Below are 25915 nucleotides of genomic sequence, written 5' to 3'. Positions count from 1 at the left end.
TTTCTTCCACAGTCAAGGAAAAGTAATAGACAAATAGTTTCAAATTTTATATAACAATTATATATTTTAAAGGTTATAAAAATTATACACATGTGGCATTAAAAATGCGAGGTGTTAAATTCTTAAAACTATAGAACTAAAAGTCGCCTTGAACATTTCTAGATTACATAAGCTGATTATCATTTTGTTCATGCTTATACATAAAGACCAAGAAATACTGAAAGTTTCAAGGAGACTATTTCTTGCTTGATAAAAATCAGCCAATTTTAGGACAGTTGATACTCATCAAATATACAGAGTAATTGATCACAATAAAATACTGAGTTCTATTAACAGGAATAAAGTGGCAGAAATGCAGAAAATAATCTTATTTTACAAATGAAATTTTAAAAATTATATGAAGTCACTGTGGAAAAATATGGTGAGGTGAATACTGAAATATATCCTTTTCTCAAAGGAAAGATAATGTCACACATGCCGGGCACTTTTACAAATAAGAGTCACTGCATTAGCAGCACCTTCCTTTTAGCACAAGGGTCAGCAAATTAGCACCTGTGGGCCAAATCCAGCCCACTGCCTGTTTTTGCAAGTAAAGAATCTTGGAACACAGCCATGCTTATTCACTTTACAGTCCATAGAGTCAATTAGCTGGGTGTGATGTTGCACACTTGTTGTCCCAGCTAGTAGAGAGGCTGAGGTGGGAGGATCACTAGAGCCCAGAAAGTCAAGGCTGCAGTGAGCTGTGATCACACAATTGCACTCCAGCCTGGGCAACAGAGATCCTGTCTCAAAAAAATATATATATATAGTCCACAAAGCCTAAAATATTTACTAACTAGCTCTTTGCAGAAAAAGCTGGCCAGCTCCTGGTTTAGCAGATGAAAGATCCTTTGATATATTTTAATAAAAGTTTTACCCAATATACTCAAATGTTTATATTAAATATAGATCCCCATGTACAATCCCTTGGCAATATTCAGATTGAGGGTGCAATATTTTGGCACTCAGGCACTGACAACAAAAATTTAATAACTAGCAATCTCATTGCTAACAAGGTACAGTGTCAATGTAGCATGTAGCTTCCATTTGCAACACAGCAAATATTACAAGAATTCTAACAAAATTATCTTAAGATGTGTTACCAAACTAAATGCTTTAAATACATTTTAATTGTGAAATAGTATACTCTAGATCTAACCTCATTTGTAAAAAATGGTTGCATACTGTATTATTTTCTGGGTATGAAAATTGAGCTATTTCCTATTGGTAAGGATTTACTTTTGATAATGATAAATTCCTATTGATAAGGATCCCTCTTTTTGATATAATAATGCTGTAAGAAACATCCTTATATGTAAGTATATATGTGACAAATCTATACAAATATCCTTAACATACATATATATCCTTACTATGTTATATATGTGTGTGTGTGAATATGCTACTAAATTAATGTTCAAAATGTATTTACCAACAGTGTATGAAATGTCTTTTTCAATGAGACCATTTCCTTTGCAGCAACACACATGGAGCTGGAGGCCATTATCCTAAGCAAACTAATGCAGGAACAGAAAATCAAATGCCACACATTCTTACTCATTAGTGGGAACTAAACAATGAGAACTCACGGACACAAAGAGGAGAATAATAGACACCAGGGTCTACTTGAGGGTGGAGTGTGGCAGGAGGGAGACAACCAAAAAACTATCTTTCGAGTATTTTGCTTATTATGTGGCTGATGAAATAATCTGTAGTCCAAACCTCCATGATACAGTTTACCTATATAATAAACCTGCACATGAACTTCTGAAGCTAAAATAAAAGTTCATTAAAAAGAAAAGAAAATGCCTTTTCCCTCACATTTGCCAATACTGGTTATTTTTCAAATAAATTAATGACTGGAAAAAACGGTAACTCATTGTTTACTGATTTTCATTTTTCTGATTAACAGGCAAGGCTGAATATTCTAGTAAAAGTATAAAATTTGTTCATCATGAATATTAGTCCAAATTAGGATTAGTTTGACAGCATATACTTATGTCCTGTTAAATGTTGCCATAGGCTTACCTGTGATACTCTTCATTCTCAGTGTCAGGAAATTGCTGATTTTCAGGTGTTCTGCTCTTCCTTTGTGGAATTGATCCATCATCACCATTGCCAGCAGTGGCACCATTAGTCAGGTTTTCTGGTAATCCCACATGATTACTTCCGTGCTTCTCCATTTCTTCTTCAACCTTGAGTGGAAGTTTGATATTAAGGATGGTTATCACTTTATTGAATAAAAATAACCTTTTTAATTGATTTTATCAATTGACTCAGTTTGTCATTATTTTAGTCATTAAAAATATTTCACACTTAAATTTGGTCATATATACAGAATTATTACCATATAATTTTAAGATGTAATTATCGTGTCATTAGTATATCATTGAAATTTTTGTAAAGTTTGCTTGATTGCTGTTTGACTGAATAAAACAGAATTTTCCAAAATTCAAAAAGGGCCCTCCTTCATTTTGTGCTTTTATTCCCAAAAACTCTTCAGAATCTTATATATGAATTTACCCTATTTGACTCATGGGAACACAAAAATAAAAAGACATAGACACAAAATGTGTCTTCTGTCTTTACCACCTAGATTTTACATTAAACACTCAGATGTAGAGGATGAGACACTGTGGGGCTTCAGGAATAGAAAGGAAGATTGCCCTTTTCTGCACTAAGATATTCTTCTCCCCCACTGCCTTTGATCGTTCTTTTTTCATTTGGTTCCTGGATATCAAAAACATGATGGTGCTCACTGAAACATGAAAACCAAAGTTTGCCAGAACACAAGGAGCAGAGTGAAAATGCTGAGGTGCAAGTGTGGACTTCCAGAAAATGAGATGCTCCCCAAATTTCACATTCAATAGCTATACAATTTTCTAGCTGGAAGTTACAAAGAATAAGTAATTATCTTCTTTAGCCACATTATCTAGTGATAATCAGACTAAAACCAAGAAAGATAAAATGATTGGTCCAAAGCTCCTAAAGTGGCATTACCTAGCATTTTATGGTGGCACCATTCAGGATTGTTCCATAATAATGAAAGAATCTCTCTAGGATTTGTATCTCTTGAAAACTCAATGTACAGAATTCTTTCTGAGTTAAATATTAAAATTTTCACTGGTGATTTATGCTACTTACATGATAGGATCATGTATGCCTACACTTACTACACTTTGCTAAACAACATAACATAAAAATCTAATTCAACAGGAACATTTGAACATAAAGGTATACCTCTCTATCACAGTCCTTATTTATTTCTGGTTCTTGAGACATTTTCTGCAGATGCAAAAATAGAAGGTTAATTTGCTTGTTGTATTTCTGTGATGTCTCCTCTTTTGGAATGCATGTTAAAATAATTTTATTCTTAAGTAATCAAGTATGGACATGAAAAATTAGAAAATAAAATTAAAATTTAACTGTTAAAATAATTAAATAAATAAATAATTAAAATTAAGAATTAACTTTTTAAATCTGTGTTTAGCTACTGCCACGTCATTGGCTTCTGACTAACATGTGAAAAATAATTCACCTTAGACAAAGGGAGAATAAAAACATGAACCAGCAAACTTAACTTTGTCACCATTTGTTTGGACTAAACTTAATTTGTTATGTGTTAAATCTACCAAAAATGAATTAGCAGATGATTTGCAGTGTTCCAAAGGCTTCCTCACTTGAAAAGAGTATATCTCACAAAACCCTAACTAGTGAGCCCCTATAGTGCACTGAAGTGCTTTTTTAAAAGATTCCTCACTGGATTTTAGGCACGCTTTAAATTATTAGCAGCTGAAATCAACAACAAACAGAAAGAAATGCAAATTCTTAAATTTTAATTGAAATTATATGCTGTAATATGATAGTGTTATGTATCTAGATTATCTGCTGAAGTCCAGTTCTAATATATTCTAATGTGTAATAATTACAGTGGATAAAATTTTTTAATAATCTGTACTGATTTTCTGCAACTGAAATAATGTAGAAGGTTATTGTGTTTGTGCACTAACACCAAATGTCCCATTCTGCAAGATATGATTCTTGTAATAGGCAGTTGGGTTGCTTTTATGACCTGGTTCCCTCCCTGAACAGAAACACTGAGGTCAATGAGAGACCACAAGGCAGAATATATCTTTAACCTTGGTATCAGTGACTGACAATATAAAACTGCAGATTTTCAATCACTGGCCATGATTACTCTTTAACTATGAATCCAGCTCAGGGACCATCAGTGTTACATTGTTCATAGTTCTATTGCTTAATAATATAATCCAATAATTGATGTTACTTTCTTTATCATGTTAGGGTGTTGTAAAAATAAAAGAACAAACAAAGTTCTGGAATATGTTTTTGCCTCTATTCCAAAAGGAAAGATTAGCTATAAGCTAATCAAAAAGGCAGATAAGAATATTTTAAATAAGAATACTATAAAATAAGAGTATTTTAAATTTTATAGTGGTTATGTTTTTAAGCTAAATATCAAATGTTAAATTAGAATTTATTGATTCTTCTGTTAATGAGATTGCTGAATTTATTAAAATAAATTTTAAGAATCTATTAAAAAATTCTTAAAAAAAAGAATCTGTTGATTCTTAAAACCTAGTCTGAAAGGTAATTTCATTTGGACTATCTAATATTATTAAAGCAAAGAAAACAACATTAAATCAAAAATTTAAATTTAAAATTTTCCATGCCTCTGGCTGGCTATTTTCACTGACTTTAAGCCTTTGCGACTCTTCCTCTGATGTCAGCTTTAAGTCTTGTTCTGTTGAGAAATCCATATATTCAATTAAAATGAACCACTTAGAACAGTTAAAAACTATTGCCTTTATAAAAATAGATTGAAGACAACATTTTATTTTATTTCATAAACTGAGTGTTTAGTCTTTCATGAAATAGTTACTTAGGAAATAATTCTCCAAAACTTCAACAAACCACTTGGGGAGACACCTGATGTGATTCATTCACAAATTCATCCACCCAACATAAATGAACGAAACCACCAGAGACACAACTTTAAAATACAGTAGAAACATATAAGGTAACTCAGTATGTTGTTCACTTCCTAATAGTGAAGAAGTAGATGTAAAGAAAAGGAAATCTAGTTTTAAAGAGAAACAAGTTTTCCTGCACTTAGCTACTCTGACTCTAAGGATAGTAACAGGCAGGGCCCAGGAAAGGTTGTGGTGACCCTGTTTGAGAAGCCAGAGCCCACAGGTATGGGCTCGAGACATCCAAGAGCAAGGTTAAGAAAACAAATTCCTTTACCATCTCCCCTTCCCGTCAGCATTTACTCATAGCTATTTTTACAAATGCAAATATTTTGCAAATTCTTGTTTTCCTTCAATGCAGCTGCAAGGTCACAAGCTATGCTGAGGTTGCAAAACTGTCACTATATGATTAACTGCCTTTGTTCTGCTTCTGTAAGTTTGCCTATATAAGCCAACCCCTGTCTTTGTTCAGGGCTCAACTTTTTGATGCAAATCCACTGAGCTGGTGCACACCTAAATGAAATCCTCTTGTTTGACCCACTGGTCTCTCCTGCCTCCTGTTTTCTGCAACAATAGTACCTTATAAATGATTTCCAAAATTACTGCTGACACCTTTATTAGTGTACAATGTCTTCTTAACATCTAAAATATTTCTGTCCACTATTATGACAAATTTATTTTCATTTTTCTTTTTTGTTTGTTTGTCTGTTTGAGCCAGGGTCTTGCTCTGTCACCAGGCTGGAGTGCAGTGGCACAATCTCAGCTCACTGCAACCTCTGACTCCCTGGTTCATACGATTCTCCTGTCTCAGTCTCCTGAGAAGCTGGGATTACAGGCACACACCATCATGCCCAGCTAATTTTCGTATTTTTAGTAGAGATGGGGTTTCACCATTGGCCAGGATGGTCCTGATCTTTTGACCTTGTGATCCACCTGCTCCAGCCTCCCAAAATGCTGGAATTACAGATGTGAGCCACCACACCCAGCCTTATTTTCATCTTTTAAAACAATGCTATGGGAAGTTTTCCTTGATTCTGCAGGTCTTTCCCCAGATAAACAGGTAACTCCTTCCTTGAGGTTGCCTTAGTACTTCACTGATTTTTCTACTGCATCTTTACCACCTGAACTGTACATTATTCCTCCACATGTCTGTCGCCTCTGCTCCAAGACTGCAGAGGACAGTCTTGCACATCATCTTTGTAACAACAGTCTTTATTTTACTCAGAAATTTCTTACTGAGTCCTGCTACATACATGCTAAGTGTTAGGGTTTAAAAAGAATGAAAATAAAGCCTGCCAGGGACGGCTTTTCTAGAACACCTGCCCAAGCAGAGATTTAAATATTGAGGCTAGCAAGATTAAAAGGGGTAGAGGGCAGGAAAGGGTGACAGCATGCCAGGCAGCAGCAAGAGCAGGAGCAAGGCCTGAAAGAGTGAAAGCATTTGCCTACAATAGAAGGAGGAGTGAGTAGGGCATTACCAGCAGCTCAGTAATGCTAGAGAAAGGGCACACAGGGAAAAGGGCTAAAGATGTAGAGTAGGGCAGAAGTCAGATTATGAAAGCCTTATGTGTAATTTTAAGATGCTTAGACATTAACGTTCAAGAGTGGTCCCTGGTCCTATCTGCATTTAGATGTAGATCATTTTAATGCCAAAACCAATATTCCTAGTGAGCCATTATTCATTAAGACAAGGTGACAGCTAGCTCATGTGGACACAGCTGAGATGATATTATGTAGCAAATTCTCAATAATTTTCATGAACACTTGGAAAGTCAATTCTGTAATAAGTCATAGAAATTATAACAAATCACTTAATATTTGGGAAGGTGCTTTATAAAGTTATAGTGTATATGAATATAACTAATAGTTGTGAATTCAGAGCTGTGACAATAAAGCAAGAAAACCACATTGTGTTTGAGTCAGCAATCTTTAGATTTCTAGCTAGTCTTCCTACCCAGTCCTTAAGTTCTAAGTATAATCCTAGTACTCGCTCTCAAGTTTACGTTAAATGCTAGCCTATACAAAAAACACTCTTTCTCTTACTTCTTTTTTATTATTTATATGTTGCTTTGTTTAAAGGAAGAACACAAAAATGCCCGGCTAAAGGGATTCTGTTTGGCTGCAGGCTGCAAGAGGGGAAAAACACAAAGCACATTTTGCAGAAAATGATTTTTTAGAAGTCAGAACTATGACATGAAGTCAAGCAGGGCACTCTAGGATTGACTTAGCTGGGCTTCCTTAATATGCTCCTTGCTCTCTTTCTTTTCTGGAAGCTGTGACTCACACAGGTCATGGACAGTATCATTCCCTAAGAGGAACACAACTCTGATATTCATCTTTATCCATTAAGTTCATCTGTCCCAATTCTGTGTTCTGTGGATGCTGACTTTCGGTCACGGATGGTGATACACATGAAAATTTATCATCAACTTTCAGATTCTCGGATCTTTGACAAGTCTTATTACTGAGAGTCAAACTAGTAGGATGCGAGTTATAAATGCTGGTTATCCAATTACCTACTCAAAATATCCTACATGAATATTCCATTAAACATGCACAGAAAAAAATAGTCATTCCTGTTGACCTGCTGCTCTTTGCTCTTCTGTATTCACCAGAAAATTTCCTACTCCTTCCTCATCTCCAGGTTAAATACTAGTGTACAATGTAGAAACCTGTAAATTATCTGACATTTCTCTCTGTCCCCCAAACCTTTCTCATTCAATTATCACTAAATCATATTGACTATACCTCTCTTCTGCCTCTGCTTTATATTACCACTGCCACTGAGAACATAAACATTTACAAAATGCCTTTCATTACAAAAAGCCCTGGCAACTAGTAATGTTATTTCTTACATGAAAAAAATTAAGCAAAACAAACGAAAAAAGTATGACATCAAAAAAAGGCCAACACATTAAAATGAGTAACTGAGATTCCAAACTTTATTTCACCATGGACAGGTGAAAACCTTATAATACATTGATACTAGTCCAAGGATGTGTGACATGGAAACTATAGCTGACTATAAGCAAAAGCTTCCTTTGTCTCCTGGTTTCTTTACATGGTTATCTTCCATCAATCCCAGCAAACTATAGGCCACAGGCCAAATCCAATCTGCCTTTTGGCTTTGTAAAGAAAGTTTTATAGGAGCTCAGTCATGCCTGTTTGCTTATATAGAATCATGGTGGCTTTCACACTACAACAGCAGACAACAGCAGGGTTAAGTAGATATGACAGAGACCACATAGTCTAAAATATTTCCCACCTGGTGCTTTACAGAAAAAGCTTGCTAACCCATTTTACACCATAAGCAGAATATGCCTTAATACTCATATTTAATCTTGTGACTCCCCTGCTCAAATTTCTGCAATGAGCCCCTGCAGCACACATTGTTGGCTCCCTACCAATAGCCATTCCTTATTCTTTCTTGCAGAAGAAACACAAGTCTATTGGGATATTTATTATCCCAATCCCCCTCTTCAGCCTCAGAAAGATAAATATTTATTCTAAGCTAGTCATGTATTTGCCTTCCCAGTGCCTGGTTTGGGAATGAGCATGTGGTGTGACCCAGCCAATGAAATGTTACAGGAAGCCCCTTGCATGCTTCTAAGTTTTCTCCCTGTTTAAAAGACACACGTGAAGAAAAGCAGCCCTTGAGATGTTGTGCTGTGAGAACAAGATGTTTGGAGCTGTTGCGGATTAGCCAACCATGAAAGGAGACATGAATAAAACACTGCCAACAGCACCGCTGAAAGAGGGACAAGTGGGATCCTAGGATATCACTGAACAACCAAAACAACTCTGGTTCCTACTGTTTCAGCCACTGCTCATCTAGTATTTACAGTCCAAAGCATTCTACCTGGTAAATTTCCCATGGCCCACAGGATAAGACCTACTCATTTCTATAGTATTAAAAAAGTCTACCATAAACTTGCCTTAGCTAAGTATTCACCTCATTCCCAACCTCTGGTATCTCACACTTTTGGTACTAGCAAAAGCAAACTGCTCAGAAACCCTGCAAAGTTCACTCAGCATCTTGTCTTTTGCACTTGCTGCTCTTCCTGACAAACAGGCAATCTCATTAGATGTTCTTCTGGCAAACACACAATCTTGTTGCATGTTCCTTCTGCCAAACATTATTCTTCTGCTTCTTTACCTAGAAAAATTCTTCTCACTCTGCATGCTTACGTTGAATCATACCTACTTTTTTCAAAACTTTCATTCCTCATCACATATGTCTGGCACATAATTAATATATAATAAATTATAATTATAAGCTTCCAGTGGGCATCTAGCACACAGTAAGCACTGAATAAAGTAGTAAAATAATAAAAATGACAATGATAATAACAAGCTCCTTTCTGTATTTTTAATTGTGTGTGTTCTGTAGCATTAGAAAAATGGTAAAAGACATTTGATAGTTATTTGTTAAGTGGACAAGTGAAAACATAGATAGAAATGTTTTCTTTGTAAATTCTGTTGAAAAAGCACAGAAATGAAATAGAGACAGCTCTATTATGAGTACCTTAAAGATCAAAACTACATCTATTCCATCTTTGTCTCCTGCAATTTATAAAACCTAACTTACAGAAGCTTTTTGATAAATAGATGGCTAAATTAAAGGTGTCCTCATACAGTTTGGATTACACAATGTATTAGGTGTCCACAACCAGGTGGCATACTAGTATTTTCGTTATTGTGAAACATTTTTCTACTTTTATTATAATCTGCTGAGCCTAGAGTTGGGCAATTTGTATATTTATTATGACAATCTTTTGGGAAATGGTAGCAGAGCATCTTGTGCTAACAAAATTACTGTTATCAAGACAATTGACCAGCAGGTAGAAGAACACATCTTGTTCCCACAAAGTAAATGTATCTATTTCCAACTGCAAATGAGGAGGAATGAAGTCAGTAATAGTGAGACCTCGTTGGGACAAGGATATGTAACGTGACTTGTGCTTCGGCGTTCTTTTGTGATCAAAAATTCCCTACTTTTATTTTTTTATCTATGATAGGACCACCCAGAGCAGGGGTCTATAACTCCCAGGCCACAGACTGGTACCAGTCCATGGACTATTATGAACCACACCACACAGGAGGAGGTGAGCAGCAGGCAAGCCAGGGAAGCTTCACCTGTACTTACAGCCACACCCCATGGCTCATATTACCACCTGAACTCTGCCTCCAGTCAGATCAGTGATAGCACTAGATACTCATTGGAGCATGAACCCTGTTGTGAACTGCTCATCTGAGGGATCTAGGTTGTGTGCTTCATAGAGAATCTAATGCCTGATGATATGTCACTGTCTCACTTTGCCCCCAGATGAGACCATCTAGTTGCAGAAAAATAAGCTCAGAGTTTCCACGGATTCTATATTATGGTAAGTTGTATAATTATTTCATTATATATTACAATGTAATAATAATATAAATAAAGTAGCACAGTAAATGAAACATGGTTGAATAATCCTGAAACCATCCCCACCTTCCCCCAGCCCATGGAAAGATTGTCTTCCACAAAACCGGTCCCTGCTGCCAAAAACATTAGGGACAACTGACCTAAAGTAATTCATTATCACAAGTCTTACCTGGATTGCTGTTTTCAGAAGAGATTTTTAGCATCTGTTTTTCTTTATAGTCAGAAAGTAATTCACAAATTCTATGTATAAAAATGTAATAAACCAAATTACTATTTTAATACTGATATAAAAAATACTTACCAAATGTAAAATTCTTAGAGTATTTCAAACAATATCATAATATCAGAACTTAACAGTATTATCCCATCCACCTATGGGTACATTCTATAAACTTCTCTTTAAGCTTCTAATTAAAGAAGAAAAAAAATAAGGTGAAATGCTCATAAATCAAGGGCACTGTGACCCAGCAAATCAGCTTGCATTAGCATGACATAGTAGAAAGTGTCCCAACTCTGCATAAGTCCTAGCTCCATAATGAACAGCTATTTGTTCTTGGACAACTTGCTTCTCTTAGGCTCAATGTCTTCTACAAAGTGAGGACTTTGCTGCCTTATTTCACTAGGTTGTTATAAAGATTTAACAAGATAACATTTTTTAATGCTCAGACAAATAGTAAAGCAATGGAATAATCTGTTCCTAAACTTTATGACTAAAATTATCTTGGAATTCCAAATAAAACCCAATGTGTATTTTGTTCATAGGTTCTAATATGCAAATGTTGTAGTTTTCAGAAAATGTTATTAAGTCCTGATTTTGCTTCTTAGTTGTCCTACTCCTTATGGCTTATAATTCAGGGCATCTCAACTATGTCATAGTTTGTAACTAAATTTTTTCATAAATATCTCATTAAAGTAGATAATGTGATTGTTCACTATTACGGAGTTGACCAATTTGTTATGCCAAGGGCAGAAAAACCAATGGATGTTAAGACCTGGCTTGGACCAGTGATCCTTCTCTACAGACTCAAACTCTGAGCCAGCAGATGTTTGTCGGGATAATGCTTTATATTGATGTTCAATTCCAGCTGACATGGGAGACCAAAACTCTACTTTTATTTTTTTTCAGTTTTCATGAAGAAGCTGCAAGTTGGCATTCTCTAATTTTTGACATACATACTTATAATATATTTTGCACTGAACACATTATTCAGCTCTAAATCATCTCATAGACCATCATCTTCCATGATTATTTTTGCAGCACAAATCACAATTTCAATATTTTGGTGGCACCCATTTTGCTTTGATTCACACTGTTTCCTTAGAGCTAGTCAGCAAGTAGTCAAATGACCTTCCAGTGACTGCATGAAATATGGAATGCTTCAAAAAGTTGTGCTGCCTCCTTATGCAGAAGCCATGCTAACTTTCTCTGTATTGTTCCAATTTTAGGATATGTGCCGCCGAAGCAAGCACATGATTAGTGATGAGTTATGGACAAGGTTTGGCTCTTGTCCATGACTCATCACTACTTACTTAAGATTCTGAGAATTCTCTTCAATGGCTTCCTGCGAGGTACAATTTGAAAATATTTTAAAATCTTGAGCTAGAGATGGAAGCAGCTTGGACGATTTTCATTATCATGTAAATCACATCATTCAAGGGGCCAACCACAACTGGGAGCTACTGTTCAGGGAAGGCTCATATGGGACTTTCTACTGCCTAAGTTTCTATACAGGATATAAAGGTGTCTCACAGTACAGATCTGGTAGCAAAGAAGAAACAAACACTAATCTCTTTCTGCCACATTATTTGAGCCCTTCTGACCCTTTAGAACAAGCCCACCTAATATCTGCTAGAGAAAAGACCAACAACGGCCTGAAAGGATCTCTTACCATGAAGGTCTCAGCTAATTCCTGGCTAAGATGTGGGTTCCACATTAGGTTCTGAATACGGGAGGAAGGGTCAATTTGCTCACTTTGTGTGCGGATAAAGTCAGGATGCCCAGCGACCAGAGCAGGGTGCTGGTGCTTTGGGAACAATGGCTGAGCATACAAGCATAGGTAAGGGAACTAAAAAATGTTGTAACTTCAAAGTCACTGTATGAATTGCCATGAAGACTTGAGGGATCTGAATCAGTAAGGGCATCTTGGTGTCAAAGGTCAACAATTACCAGGAAGCAGGACCAGTTTGAGTGGCAACAATGCAGCAACAGAAACAACGGAAACAACAGAATGATTGGAATGTCCTTTTTTTTCTCCTCCTTCTGACTTGATAAAAGGGACTGTCTTCCTTGGATTTAGTGAACCCCTTCTGTTCTTGAAAAATTCAAGGAGAATGTAGGAGATAGTCCCCAGAAGACAGTACAAGACTTTCTGCTAAACTGGACATTTCAAGACCCAAATAACTAATCAGAAAAATCAAAGATGTGACACTCTTTTTTATCCCATGCATAGATGTTATACTTGGATGAAATGAACAATATTGGGGTCTCTAAGGATAAAGGTCTTAAAAGTCCTGAGGTAAAGAATCCTGCACCCATTGGTACTTCTAACTTGTCTTGCTTTTTGTCTGATTTCTGGCTGATGCAGGGGACTAACTCACTGCCACTCGAAAACTACCTGAACGAAACTATGACATCTCACCTGATATGTAAGATGCAACTGTTATAATTATTTTAAACCTCAATTTAGCATTAACTAGCCTTTTAATGTAAACACTTACACATTATGATGACTGGAAACAGCATACTCTCTAGCCGTCTGTCCAGATAGGTCTTGAGAAGATACATCAATATTTTGCTCAAGTAGAAGGCTGACTGTACTTGCTGATCCACAACATACAGCAAGTATGAGAGCAGTCCTAAAATGACAGAGATAGGAACCGTAATAAAGTTATTTCAAAAGCTAATTTGATATACTTTACCAATTTCACATCTTGCCTGTCCATGCAGAATCAAACATTTACATGCGCTAAAAGACATAAGTATCTTGGGTGCTCCAGAGTTCATCTTTGTAAAATACTACCAAGGTTAAAAGGAAGGGACAAAAAGGAAACCTTTTATCTCAGTGGGGTATTGCATAGCAGAAGCGACTAATTTAATGTCCTTTGATGGGCAAGAAACAATGCTAGGGCCACTTATCTGAAGTGGACAAAGATTTAAGTGAAGATTTTGTCACAGCTTCCCTAGACTGATACGCTGTAATAGAAAATTAGCTAGGGGGCAAGATAAATAACAGCTCTCTGCATGCTGAAAGCAGTAATATTAATAATAATGATAAGAATAGCAGTCACAGGAGTTTCAGTTAATGATGCCAATAAGCATGTGCTAGGCACTGAATTAAATGCCACATATATCTTTCTTGCTTATGCACAGCCAACTTTGAAGGATATATTCTCCTACTTTTCACATATGACAACATATTGGGTGGTAAATAACGTTCCTAATGTCACACACATAACAAGTAAGAAAGTTAGGAATTAAACCCAGTCTTGTGTGAATCCAAAGCCTAGCTCTTTTCTCTTTATCACCCACCTACGGCTTGCCTTCATTAAAGGAAAAGTGTATCCACTTAAAACTATCTTCACTCCCTCTCTCCATACCAACTAAAAATAAAAACATCAAAATACACTGGAAATAAAAAAGGAAAAAAGCTGTTCAACCCACAGTATGTGGGAACAGCAATTAATTGTCATGTAGGGATAAGCTAACATTAATATTCTTCAAAGAAAGCAACTTAAAGCAGAGTCATTGAGAAGACAAAAGGATTTTCAACTCCTATTTATGTTTAATACAGCATATTTAGTGGAAAAGCATATAAGACACAGAGGTTAGAAACTACTAGAAAAGGTTAAGAAGTTCAATACTGAGTCATAAAGTAAACAAAGTTAAAGTTCAAACTTCATAAAATTAATATGAAATCCCTTTAGCTAACATAAGATCATGTAACCAAAAACATCATACAACAAATAACATCAGTCAATATAATAAGAGAAGATGAATCCTACTAAAACAGTTCTTTATGTTGCCCAGTCCAAATAATTGCTTTTCTACTTAACTGATTTGTGTTGATACTGATCACTATATCCCAATAAGTATAATTTAGTCTTATTAATTTATTATTTATGACTTGAGTGACTATCAATCTAGTACAACACACAGATCAAAAGAAATAACCATACCTTCCATATCTATCAAGTGCATTTAAATTAGCTTTTTTCTTGATTAAAAATTTCACCACTTGCTGTTTTTGTCCATGTACGCCAAGCAAAAGTGGTGTGAGGCCATACTGTAAAACAATATAAAACAAAAACAATATGTAATTCAAAAAATTATGTATTTGTCAACTGAATTGGAAGCTTTATATAAGATCCTATGGACTTACACTCATAGAAAGTAAATAAAATGTAGTCGCTTCCTTCTCACTTTTCTGTACTTTCCCACATGCCACTCCCCTTGGAAACACCCCTTCTCTGCCTCACCACATTAACTCTGATCATCTTAAAAACTCACTTTATTTTTTTATTTTATTTTTGTTTAAAAATTTTTTTTATTATACTTTAAGTTTTAGGGTGCATGTGCACAATGTGCAGGTTAGTTACACATGTATACATGTGCCATGCTGGTGTGCTGCACCCATTAACTCATCATTTGGCATTAGATATATCTCCTAACGCTATCCCTCCTCCCTCTCCCCACCCCACAACAGTCCCCACAGTGTGATGTTCCCCTTCTTGTGTCCATGTGTTCTCATTGTTCAATTCCCACCTATGAGTGAGAACATGCGGTGTTTGGTTTTTGTCCTTGTGATAGTTTACTGAGAATGATGATTTCCAATTTCATCCATGTCCCTACAAAGGACATGAACTCATCATTTTTTATGGCTGCATAGTATTCCAAGGTGTATATGTGCCACATTTTCTTAATCCAGTCTATCATTGTTGGACATTTGGGTTGGTTCCAAGTCTTTGCTATTGTGAATAGTGCCGCAATAAACATACGTGTGTATGTGTCTTCATAGCAGCATGATTTATAGTCCTTTGGGTATATACCCAGTAATGGGATGGCTGGGTCAAATGGTATTTCTAGTTCTAGATCCCTGAGGAATCCCCACACCGACTTCCACAATGGTTGAACTAGTTTACAGTCCCACCAACAGTGTCAAAGTGTTCCTATTTCTCCACATCCTCTCCAGCACCTGTTGTTTCCTGACTTTTTTGATGGGGTTGTTTGCTTTTTTCTTGTAAATTTGTTTGAGTTCATTGTAGATTCTGGATACTAGCCCTTTGTCAGATGAGTAGGTTGTGAAAATTTTCTCCCATTTTGTAGGTTACCTGTTCACTCTGATGGTAGTTTCTTTTGCTGTGCAGGAGCTCTTTAGTTTAATTAGATCCCATTTGTCAATTTTGGCTTTTGTTGCCATTGCTTTTGGTGTTTTAGACATGAAGTCCTTGCCCATGCCTATGTCCTGAATGGTAATGCCTAGGTTTTCTTCTAGGGTTTTTATGGTGTTAGGTATAACATTTAAGTCTTTAATCCATCTTGAATTAGTTTTTGTATAAGGTGTAAGGAAGCATTCTTATACACCAATAACAGACAAGCAGAGAGCCAAATCATGAGTGAACTCCCATTCACAATTGCTTCAAAGAGAATAAAATACCTAGGAATCCAACTTACAAGGGATGTGAAGGACCTCTTCAAGGAGAACTACAAACCACTGCTCAATGAAATAAAAGAGGATACAGACAAATGGAAGAACATTCCATGCTCATGGGTAGGAAGAATCAATATCATGAAAATAGCCATACTGCCCAAGCTAATTTATAGATTCAATGCCATCCCCATCAAGCTACCAATGACGTTCTTCACAGAATTGGAAAAAACTAAAGTTCACATGGAACCAAAAAAGAGCCCGCATCGCCAAGTCAATCCTAAACCAAAAGAACAAAGCTGGAGGCATCACGCTACCTGACTTCAAACTATACTACAAGGCTACAGTAACCAAAACAGCATGGTACTGGTACCAAAACAGAGATATAGATCAATGGAACAGAACAGAGCCCTCAGAAATAACGCTGCCTATCTACAACTATCTGATCTTTGACAAACCAGAGAAAAACAAGCAATGGGGAAAGGATTCCCTATTTAATAAATGGTGCTGGGAAAACTGGCTAGCCATATGCAGAAAGCTGAAACTGGATCTCTTCCTTACACCTTATACAAAAACTCACTTTAAACATTTACTGTTTCCAAGACTCTTTGCTTCTAAACCAGCATTTGGCATGGTACTTTTGGATGATAATTTTTTTTTCATTTAAACAAAGAGCTTCTTGAGGGCAGGGGCTGTATCTTTTATCTCTATATTATCCAACCCTAAGACAAAATTGTTGTGTATAAAGCAAGAATTTGAATGTAAAATATTTCTTTAGTTTCACATGTTTTACCAAAAGTTCAAGCTCCAACGTGCAATAAAAATTGCTATTAATACTCATACTGCCCATTTCAAGAATTTTTCCAACATTCATTCATTTAAAATCTATTTGTATTTAATTTTTCCAGATTGTTAACTAGACAGATAATCAGTTCATAGGATTACTGAAACTAACAGAATTCCTATCCGTATTCTTAATAACTCCATGGTTTTTAGTGTTTAAACATGCCATCCTGATTAAGCCAAAGCTCTACAAACTTAAGAGACATATTGGATAGTCCATAATACAGCTTCAATTGACAAAAAAGGTTTAGAATTTGCTACAATTCTAACTGAGAAAACTCTGCTCTTAACAACGACTTACTGAGCTAAGCACTTGAATGATTGAACAAAGGGACACAAAGTCCTGAGAGGGCCATCCTCTACTTATTGGAAGACTACTCACTGCAAATTTCTAAAGACCTTCTGAATGGCAGTGAATAACTGATGGTAGAAAGGAAAAGGTATTATTCTGTAAGCTGATAGATAGTGCCAATAATATTCATTTTAATGTCTCAATGACAGAGATAAGTCAGACTAGGCCAGGAATGGTGGCTCACACCTGTAATCCTAGCATTTTGGGAGGCTGAGGTGGGTGATTCACTTGAGCCCAGGAGTTCAAGATCAGCCTAAGAAACATGGCAAACACCTCATCTCTACTAAAAAAAAAATATAAAAACAGATTGGAGGACCACCTGAGCTTAGGGACGTCAAGGCTGTGGTGAGCTGTGATTGCACCACTGCACTCCAGCCTGGGGAACAGAGTGAGACCCCATCTCAAAAACAAACAAACAAAAATTTAGATTAATGTTATTGGAAAGGAAAGATTTAAAGGAATTAGCACATATCCAATTCCAACTCTTCTAGAAATATCTGAAGTTTCTGAGATATAAGAATTTACATATTACACTTATGTATTCAGTGGTTCTTAAGCAGGAGTGTATCCGGATTTCGAGAAATTTGTCGTTGTTGTTATTGTTGTTAAAGACAGGGTCTCATTATGTTGACCAGGCTAGACTAGAACTCCTAAGCTCAAGCAATCCTCCCACCTCAGCCTCCCTAGCAGCTGAGACTACAGCCCTGCACCACCATGCCTGGCTTCAAGGAAACATTTTTAAACATACATATCCAGGCTTTATTAGACTTACTCTATCAAAACCTTCAGGGGAAAGCCTAGACTTGAAGATTATTTAAAAATTTTCCTGAGGTAATCGGAATGTACAACTCTAGCTGGAAGCTAGTGCAATAGACAATTATTTCAGTCTCATCTCTCATTCACATAAACAATTCCCTTTATCATTTGAGGATTTGGCCAAAAAGAGGAAAGAGTAGGAGAGAGACTCATTTGCTGAAAATACCACAAAATTTTCCCTGGTAAGAGTAGAACAAGGTCTAGTGAACTCAAAATCCAACCTGATCTTGTTACCTACAAGCCCCTTATCTCCCACCTTCCCACCAAGACATTCTTGAATTGAAAGCAGAGTTGAGACTCTAATTGGCCATTTCTACCAGAATAGGATACTAAGTCAGTTAATTACTTGTTATTCCTTCTGCTCAAGGGTTTCCCACTACATTACCACATATTCACTGCCAATCTGGTTCCTCAGAGCCCTCCTAAAATTGATCTCTAGGCAGTTTACAACCCACTAACTCCCTCTTCCAAACTGAAAACTGTCATTCTCTAAAATGGAAAAGAACCTTGTCTCACCATACAAAGGAAACAAATGAACAACAACAACAACAACAACAACAACACACACACACACACAAAACCTCTTCATGGTCTTTTCCCCCATTACCTAATTTCTAAGTTGGCCTTGATATTTCGGATTGCTGCATTTTTCCCTTTCCATTTCTGCCTCATGAGCAATCAGAAATATCTTAAGCCTTGCCACTGAGAGATACATCACCTCATATCTATTAGTGTTTTTTTTCAGGAATTTGCCAAAGCAGCAGGATTACTATTCACTGAAACTTGTTTAAGTTTTCTTGGAGTTTTAATGTAAAACCTATTTCCAGGGCAAATTTTGTCATTTTACATTCATTAGGGAAAAAAACTTGGCAGGGAAGAATTGAAAAAAAAAAAAAGTATTACCTTTTACAAATTCAATGTTTTTTAAAAAATGCTTTAACCACAAATGCACTGAAAAAACTGTACCCTCTAATGCTTCTTTAAAAGAAACAATATTTAAAATAAAGTCTTAGAAAATTAAGTCATTTCAAAATATTTTCATTCAGGTTATGCTTGAGCTTCCAAATATGGAAAACTAGCCCTTACACAGGTCAATGTTAACACGAATACATTTCAGTATTTTGAAGATAAAATTGGTAGATCTATACCTTGTTTTTTGATTCAATATCAGCACCGTATAAGAGCAGTGCTTTGGCCATTAATTTATCTTCATTGTAGATAGCATAGTGTAGAGCGGTATTTCCATACTCATCTGGAATATTTGGATCAGTGCCATGTTCCAGCAACATTAACGCACATTCATCTTCCTGGCATTGTACGGCCTGTCATTATTAGACCAAAAACAAATTATAAGTCCTAGGAATTCAAAATAACCTTCCACAGCTTTCACCAAGTAGTTACATTTAAATGAGAAAACTCATTTTTATGCTATCTATTGAAATCAAACCCATCTCACGCTGATATAGTTGACTACTGCATACCTTTATCAGAGCTGTCCTTTTTTTGTTGTCAAGGACATTAAGTTGACATCGTCTGTCCAACAGGAGTTTTACTACTTCTGAATTTCCATTGGCAGAGGCCAAATGTAGAGCAGTCCTATGAGAGTGAGAAGACTTTTTAGGAGATTGTAGTGCACTAGCTACAGCCACATCAATGATTCATGTAATTGTAAACACTGAATAGCCTGCTATTACTCTGCCTTCAAAACAAACTTAATTTTCCTTTGAAGAAAGCACACTACTTATTACCTCTCATTACTCACTGTATTAATGAAAGAGCAGCCTATTTGAATAGAAAGAGCATAGCCCTTGGATGACACTCAACTTGGGCTGGAATCCTACTTGAAGCTCTGTCGCTTCCTAGCTATTGCTTAGCCTTTTTGTGTTTCAATTTCCTCATCAATAAAATGGGAATGAAAATAGCCAATTTCTCAGAGGAAACCACTGTAATGCTTAAATAAGACTCTACGCAAAACATAGAATAGTTTCTAACACAACAGCTCAAAACTTTAAGATATTATAATTTTTACTGATACCACTAAAGACAACATTTGCATTAAGAGAAATGATACAATTATACCTACACTTTCAGATACATTTTAAAGATTACAGGTAGCATTGTATTGTATTTTAGTGATTCTAAGATGATCATTGTCTCCATGTTTTAACATTTCTTACACTGAAATACTACTTATAATTCATGATTTGCTATAACTATAATTGGCAGCATTTAAATAATTCTCTTAGTGAGACATAAAATAATGTGGCATCGTACAATCCCTGGTGCCTTACATTAAGTAGAATATGTTATAATATAACAGGTCTGGGGCAGTTCCAGTCAGATGACTAGCATTTAGATAAATTTTAGTTCTTAAAAGAACTATGGAATAAGAGGGCTGAGGTGAAAACAAAAACAATTTGCTAAAATAATCTATTTCTTACTTTGGTTTTCAAAAACTTTAAGCCAAAGAAAACTTGAAATTCAAATGAATAGCATGGGCTCATTTTTTTCAATACTTAGATTTATACAATGTATGTACATCAGATATTTCCAATCATCCATATTAGGATTTAAGACTGTTATAAATTTTCTCTTTTTAAAATGGATTTATGAAACTATTTGTGGAGCTTTTTTCAACTTTTACATTCGGGGATACAGGTGCAGGATGTGCAGGTTGGTTAACATAAGTAAACGTGCACCAGGGGGTTGGTTGTACAGACTATTTCATTACCCAGGTGTTAAGCCCAGTACCCATTAGTTCTATTTCCTGCTTCTTTCCTTCCTCCCACCCTCCACCCTCTGATAGGCCCCAGTGTGTGTTGCTTCCCTCTGGGTGTCTGTGTGTTCACCTCATTTAGCTCCCAACTATAAGTGAGACCATGCAGTATTTGGTTTTCTCTTCCTATGTTAGTTTGTTAAGGATAATGGCCTTCAACACCATCCATGTCCCTGCAAAGGACAGGCTCTTGTTCTTTCTTTTATGGCTACATAGTATTCCATGCTGTTTATGTACCACATTTAATTTCTTAAAACAGCTAAAAGAGTCTTTACCCAGGACTTATAAATTTTCAAAAGGGCAGTTAAGGGTTATCTTTTATTATTTTCTACCTTCAGAAATGCTTTTGTTTGAAAGGAGGGAGGAAAAGCTTCAATTGAGATTAAGTCCTAATGCCCCAATTTTGAATCTCTCAGCTTGCTCAGGCCCAGCAGGTAAACATGACGTTCTCAAAGGTGGAAGGATCCTGAGAGATAGCGGAATATGCCTGCCATATAATAGGTGTCTGGCTTATGTTTGATGACTAAACGGATTGAAATAATGGATAAACACAGCTTGGAAGTTCAATATTTTTGAAAGAAAACTCCTGTTGAGTAGAGCAATATATTTGCAATAGTAATGATCATTTATATTTGCTATTTTAGTTTTCATAAATATATAACTAAACTAAAATAATTAATCCATACTATTTATACATGTTAATCTATATATAATGAAAACACAATTATATAATAAAATGTATATACAATAAAATCTACCAGAAGAGTTAAACAGAATCCCTCTACTTCTGAAGAGGGTAAAAGTTCACAGAAGATAGCCATCCCCAGGTATAAACATAAATAATAGAATGTGAGAAATTATTTGTATCTATGCAAGTAGCATATTCCTTCTCTTCCCAAGGATTATTTCATTACTAATGAAACTTAACTAAAACTTTTCAGATGTTCATTGCAGAAATCACAGACAAGAGAAACGGAAAAACTTCACTTACAAATCCCCAGAAATAAGTTTGATTGTATTTTCTACGTATTTTCAGCTAACACAAGAGCAGATTCTGTTTGTGTATATGTATAACAAACTGATTTTTTTCTCACTTGATATAGCAAAGTACATCTTTGCATGCCGACATATTTCTGTATCTACTGACACCCTCAATGGTTACATATTCTTCCATCCTATGGATGCACTGAAATTTGTTCATAAAATCTTTATATGAGTTCTTCTCAATACATGGCTATTTTAAGCAATACTAAGAAAAACAGCTGTGTCTGTTTCATATAGATATTTCAGTATAATGGAATAGATGGGTAAAAGGCATACACATTTTAAAAATGTGGTTCTTACCATCAAAGTGTCTATTTGAAAAGTCACAGCAACTTAAACTTTCAGCAAGTATATAAGTACCACTGTTCTTCACCCTCACAAACTTTGTGGACAGAAAACAGTATTTCATTCCTTTATATTTATTTATTTATTTTTATTTTTTATTTATTTACTTTTTTGAAATGGAGTCTCACTCCATCACCCAGGCTGGAGTGTAGTTGTGCAATTTCAGCTCACTGCAACCTCCGCCTCCCTGGTTCAAGCAATTCTCCTGCCTCAGCCTCCTGAGTAGCTGGAATTACAGGTGCATGCCACCATGCCCAGCTAATTCTTTGTATTTTTAGTAGAAACGGGGTTTCACCATGCTGGCCAGGCTAGTATCAAACTCCTGACCTCGTGATCCACCTGCCTTGGCCTCCCAAAGTGCTGGGATTACAGGCATGAGCCACCGTGGCTGGCCTTTCATTCCTCTTCTTAAACAGAAAACATTCTTTCATTCCTCTTCTAACTTAAATTCCTTCTCTTACTAGGAACGCTATGTTTTCCTATGTGCACAGGTCACTGGTAGACATGCAAAAAAGTACCTTGCCCAGTTTTAAATTGAGCTTATTTTATTATATCTGCATATATATGCCGGTTTCAGTGGCTCATGCCTGTAATCTCAGCACTTTGGGAGGCTGAGGTGGGTGGATCACAAGGACAGGAGTTCAAGACCAGCCTGGCAAAGATGGGGAAATCCCATCTTGGTTAAAAACACAAAAAATTAGCCGGGCATGGTGGCGAGTGCCTGTAATCCCAGCTACTTGGTAGGCTGAGGCAGAGAATTACTTGAACCGGGAACCGGAGGTTGTAGTGAGCCGATATTGTGCCACTGCACTCCAGCCTGGGCAACGGAGTGAGAGTCTGTCTCAGAAAAATAAATAAATAAATAAATATTTGCACGTATAAATAGGCATTTGTGTTTTCTTCTGGTACTTTTCTCCTTTCGTATATTAAAAATTTTTAATCTATACTTCAGGAACTTATTTTTGTGACATAAAAATCTAGGTAGTTTTCTCCAAACAGCATGCATTTAATTTATGAATAATTCATCTTGTTTTACCAATATGAAACATCACCATTATCAAGTGCTAAATTCTTACATATATTTGGGTATTTCTGGATTTCCTGTTCTGTTCTGTTCATTTATGTCTTTTCAGCTGTTAGTAAACAATTTGTGGAAATAGCACATGCACATTTTAATATCTGGAAAAGCAAGTCTTTTTCCATTCTGTTACAAAAAATCAATTTATCACAATGATAAAATACATCATGTGCAATTTAAAGACACTAAGACTTTGCTATTTTTATTTGGCTTACATAAAAGTGATAAACACAGAAAAAGCTCACATCTTAAGAAAAACGAACCTTCCTATTCAAAGATATGAACCATACTTCTCATTTCAGTTTCATTTTAAGGTTACTCAGTAAAGAACATATTTACATAGGGTACATCGATATAAAATCCATATTGGATTTTATTTGAAAAATATTTAGCCCAGAAGTTGATATATTATGGGACTTAGTTCTCAATATACACTTTTCTATAATGTATAGAACATTGTTTTAAAATGTGTACATTAAAAATAATCTGCAGCATCGACTTAATTTCGCGAGTCAAATCACTTTAAAACAGTCTATTAGTGTTCTATAAGGGAAATTATAATTGGATTGGAAATCAGCTAAAGTTTTGTTTTTGTGTTGCTGTTTATAAAGGGACCTGGGCCCTGACCTCTCTGAGGTTTCCACACCCAGGGTGGTGTGGGGCCTGCGGAGGAAGAGAAAGCCTGGCTCATCCCTCCTGGCGCCAGGAGGGTATGTCCCCATCATCCCCCCATGTCCCGCCTCCTCCCAGCCAGGCCCGGTTACCTCTTTTGCTTGTCCCTCTTGTTCACGTCAGTGTCCCTGAGCATGACGATGAGATCCTTTCTGGGGACTTTACCCCACCAGGCAGCTCTGTGGAGCTTGTCCAGATCTTCTCGACAGAGGTGGTACCTCGGCTCCTTGAAGGCGCTGTCGTCGTAGTCTCCCCAAGCGCCCACGTTGCTCTTGCCGCTCCCGCTGCAGCAGGGGAAGCAGTGACGGCACCACTTGCCCATCTGGCTCCTGAGCGTCTTCATAAAGGAGTCGTCATGGTCTCCAGAAGTGCCCACGTTGCTCTTGCCGCTCCCCCCGCAGCAGGGGAAGCAGTGGCAGCACCACTTATCCATCTTGCTCCTGAACGTCTTCATAAAGGAGTCGTCATGGTCTCCAGAAGTGCCCACGTTGCTCTTGCCGCTCCCCCCGCAGCAGGGGAAGCAGTGGCAGCACCACTTATCCATCTTGCTCCTGAACGTCTTCATAAAGGAGTCGTCATGGTCTCCAGAAGTGCCCACGCTGCTCCTGCCGCTCCCCCCGCAGCAGGGGAAGCGGTGGCGGCACCACTTGCCCATCTTGCTCCTGAGATCAAATGGCTTCTTCGCAGCAGAGGCAGCGGGCATGGAACCAACTTCAGCCACCATCTGCTTTTAACAGCCAGGGGAGGCCGGTAGTAGCGAGTAGATCGCCTCTACCAACCAGTTTCACCAACTAGCAGGAAACTCTGGGTTTCCAATCTGTTTGAAGAGAAAGGTCAATCCCAGCCAAAACCTGCCAACCCCAGCAAGGGAGCCGAGCCCACCCCACCCAGGGAAAACCCACGCCCACCCGGGGGACCCCACGCCCACCCCCAGGAAAGGCCAAGCCGGCCCCCCCCGCCAAGGAAACACCCAGCCCAGTCAAGGGAATGCCAAACGCAGCAGAGAAAAGGTCAAGCCCAGCAAAAGAATGTGAGGGAGGAAACGCCAATCCAAGCAAGAAACACCAGGCAAAGCGACTAAGGCCAAGCCAAGCGAGGAACGCAGAGCGAAGCCGTTATGCGCGTGCGGCGTGCGCGCCTCAGACGGCGTCACTGCACATGGTGCAGGAAGTGGCCGATGTGTGCAATCCGCGTGCGCAAGCCTTGGCGCCACAAATGTCAGTGACAGCCTTGCGTTACTGGCAAAGTTCATGGGAGTTGGCCAAGCTTTCTGGCCATTGAGGAGAAGCCTGTGGTGGGAAAAAGCCTCTTGAAGCAGGACTGGGGCTAGAGCGCCTGGAGCTTGAGGATGCTGACAGCCTCCTCTGAAGAAAGCCCCCAAGACACTAGTGGTGGTGGTGCTGCTGCGCGTGGCCGCCGCTGCAGCTCAGAGCTCGGGTTGGCGGAGCTGGATGCACATGGCCTCAAAATCTGCGAGCACAAGACGCCCATGGAGCCCAGGGCCTGCCTGAGGCACCTTCCACACCTGCTCCTCCTTGGTCCGCACCCAGAACACAGGGCCATCAGCAACGCGGCACTCGGGGCCGCAGAATCGGGGCTGGGCTGCTAGCTCCTGCTCTAGTGCCCCCTGCCTGGTGTGTCCAAACCAGGGCCAACAGCTGTGGGGCTTCTGGCCCTGGGTGCTTCGCTTCACTGGCATGCAGTAGGGTTGAGGTGCAGGCCGCTGTCTCCCGGCCTGCAAGAGGGGGCTTGGAGGAACACCTACCACTGATGGGGAGATGCAGGAAGGCACCCCCACGTGCAGATCCTGGGAACAGGACACTGCTAGCACTAGGGAGCCAGATCGGAGCCTCCCTGGCAGCCTCTGAGCTGGACCCAGGCAGTGGCACCTC

General features: G+C 37.7%; 1 protein-coding gene and 1 non-coding gene across 3 annotated transcripts in view; both read right to left on the bottom strand.

Moving 5' to 3' along the window:
- The window catches only part of LOC134738233 (POTE ankyrin domain family member B), a 33931-nt gene extending 9184 nt beyond the window's left edge, over nucleotides 1-24747 (bottom strand). Inside the window, exons 1-10 of one of the 2 annotated variants that reach the window (XM_063652452.1) lie at nucleotides 24557-24747; nucleotides 24116-24460; nucleotides 19590-19704; nucleotides 19257-19430; nucleotides 14629-14735; nucleotides 13171-13308; nucleotides 10622-10692; nucleotides 4734-4804; nucleotides 3280-3324; nucleotides 2068-2234 (exon numbers count right to left, since the gene is read on the bottom strand). In XM_063652452.1, coding sequence (XP_063508522.1) covers nucleotides 2068-2234; nucleotides 3280-3324; nucleotides 4734-4804; nucleotides 10622-10692; nucleotides 13171-13308; nucleotides 14629-14735; nucleotides 19257-19430; nucleotides 19590-19704; nucleotides 24116-24460; nucleotides 24557-24747 — 1424 coding nt within the window. The remainder of the gene's footprint in view (nucleotides 1-2067; nucleotides 2235-3279; nucleotides 3325-4733; nucleotides 4805-10621; nucleotides 10693-13170; nucleotides 13309-14628; nucleotides 14736-19256; nucleotides 19431-19589; nucleotides 19705-24115; nucleotides 24461-24556) is intronic. The other variant, XM_063652453.1, reaches the window with a different exon arrangement.
- On the bottom strand, nucleotides 11816-11922 carry LOC129019264 (U6 spliceosomal RNA). Its single transcript, XR_008495595.2, has one exon. It is a non-coding gene; the product is annotated as a U6 spliceosomal RNA (small nuclear RNA).
- Nucleotides 24748-25915: the final 1168 nt, after the last annotated feature.

Source organism: Pongo pygmaeus, chromosome 16 (genome assembly GCF_028885625.2).
Source record: "Pongo pygmaeus isolate AG05252 chromosome 16, NHGRI_mPonPyg2-v2.0_pri, whole genome shotgun sequence".
NCBI lineage: Eukaryota > Metazoa > Chordata > Mammalia > Primates > Hominidae > Pongo > Pongo pygmaeus.
The sequence above is the reverse complement of the archived record's forward strand: the minus strand, read 5'-3'. Positions and strand labels throughout refer to the sequence as shown.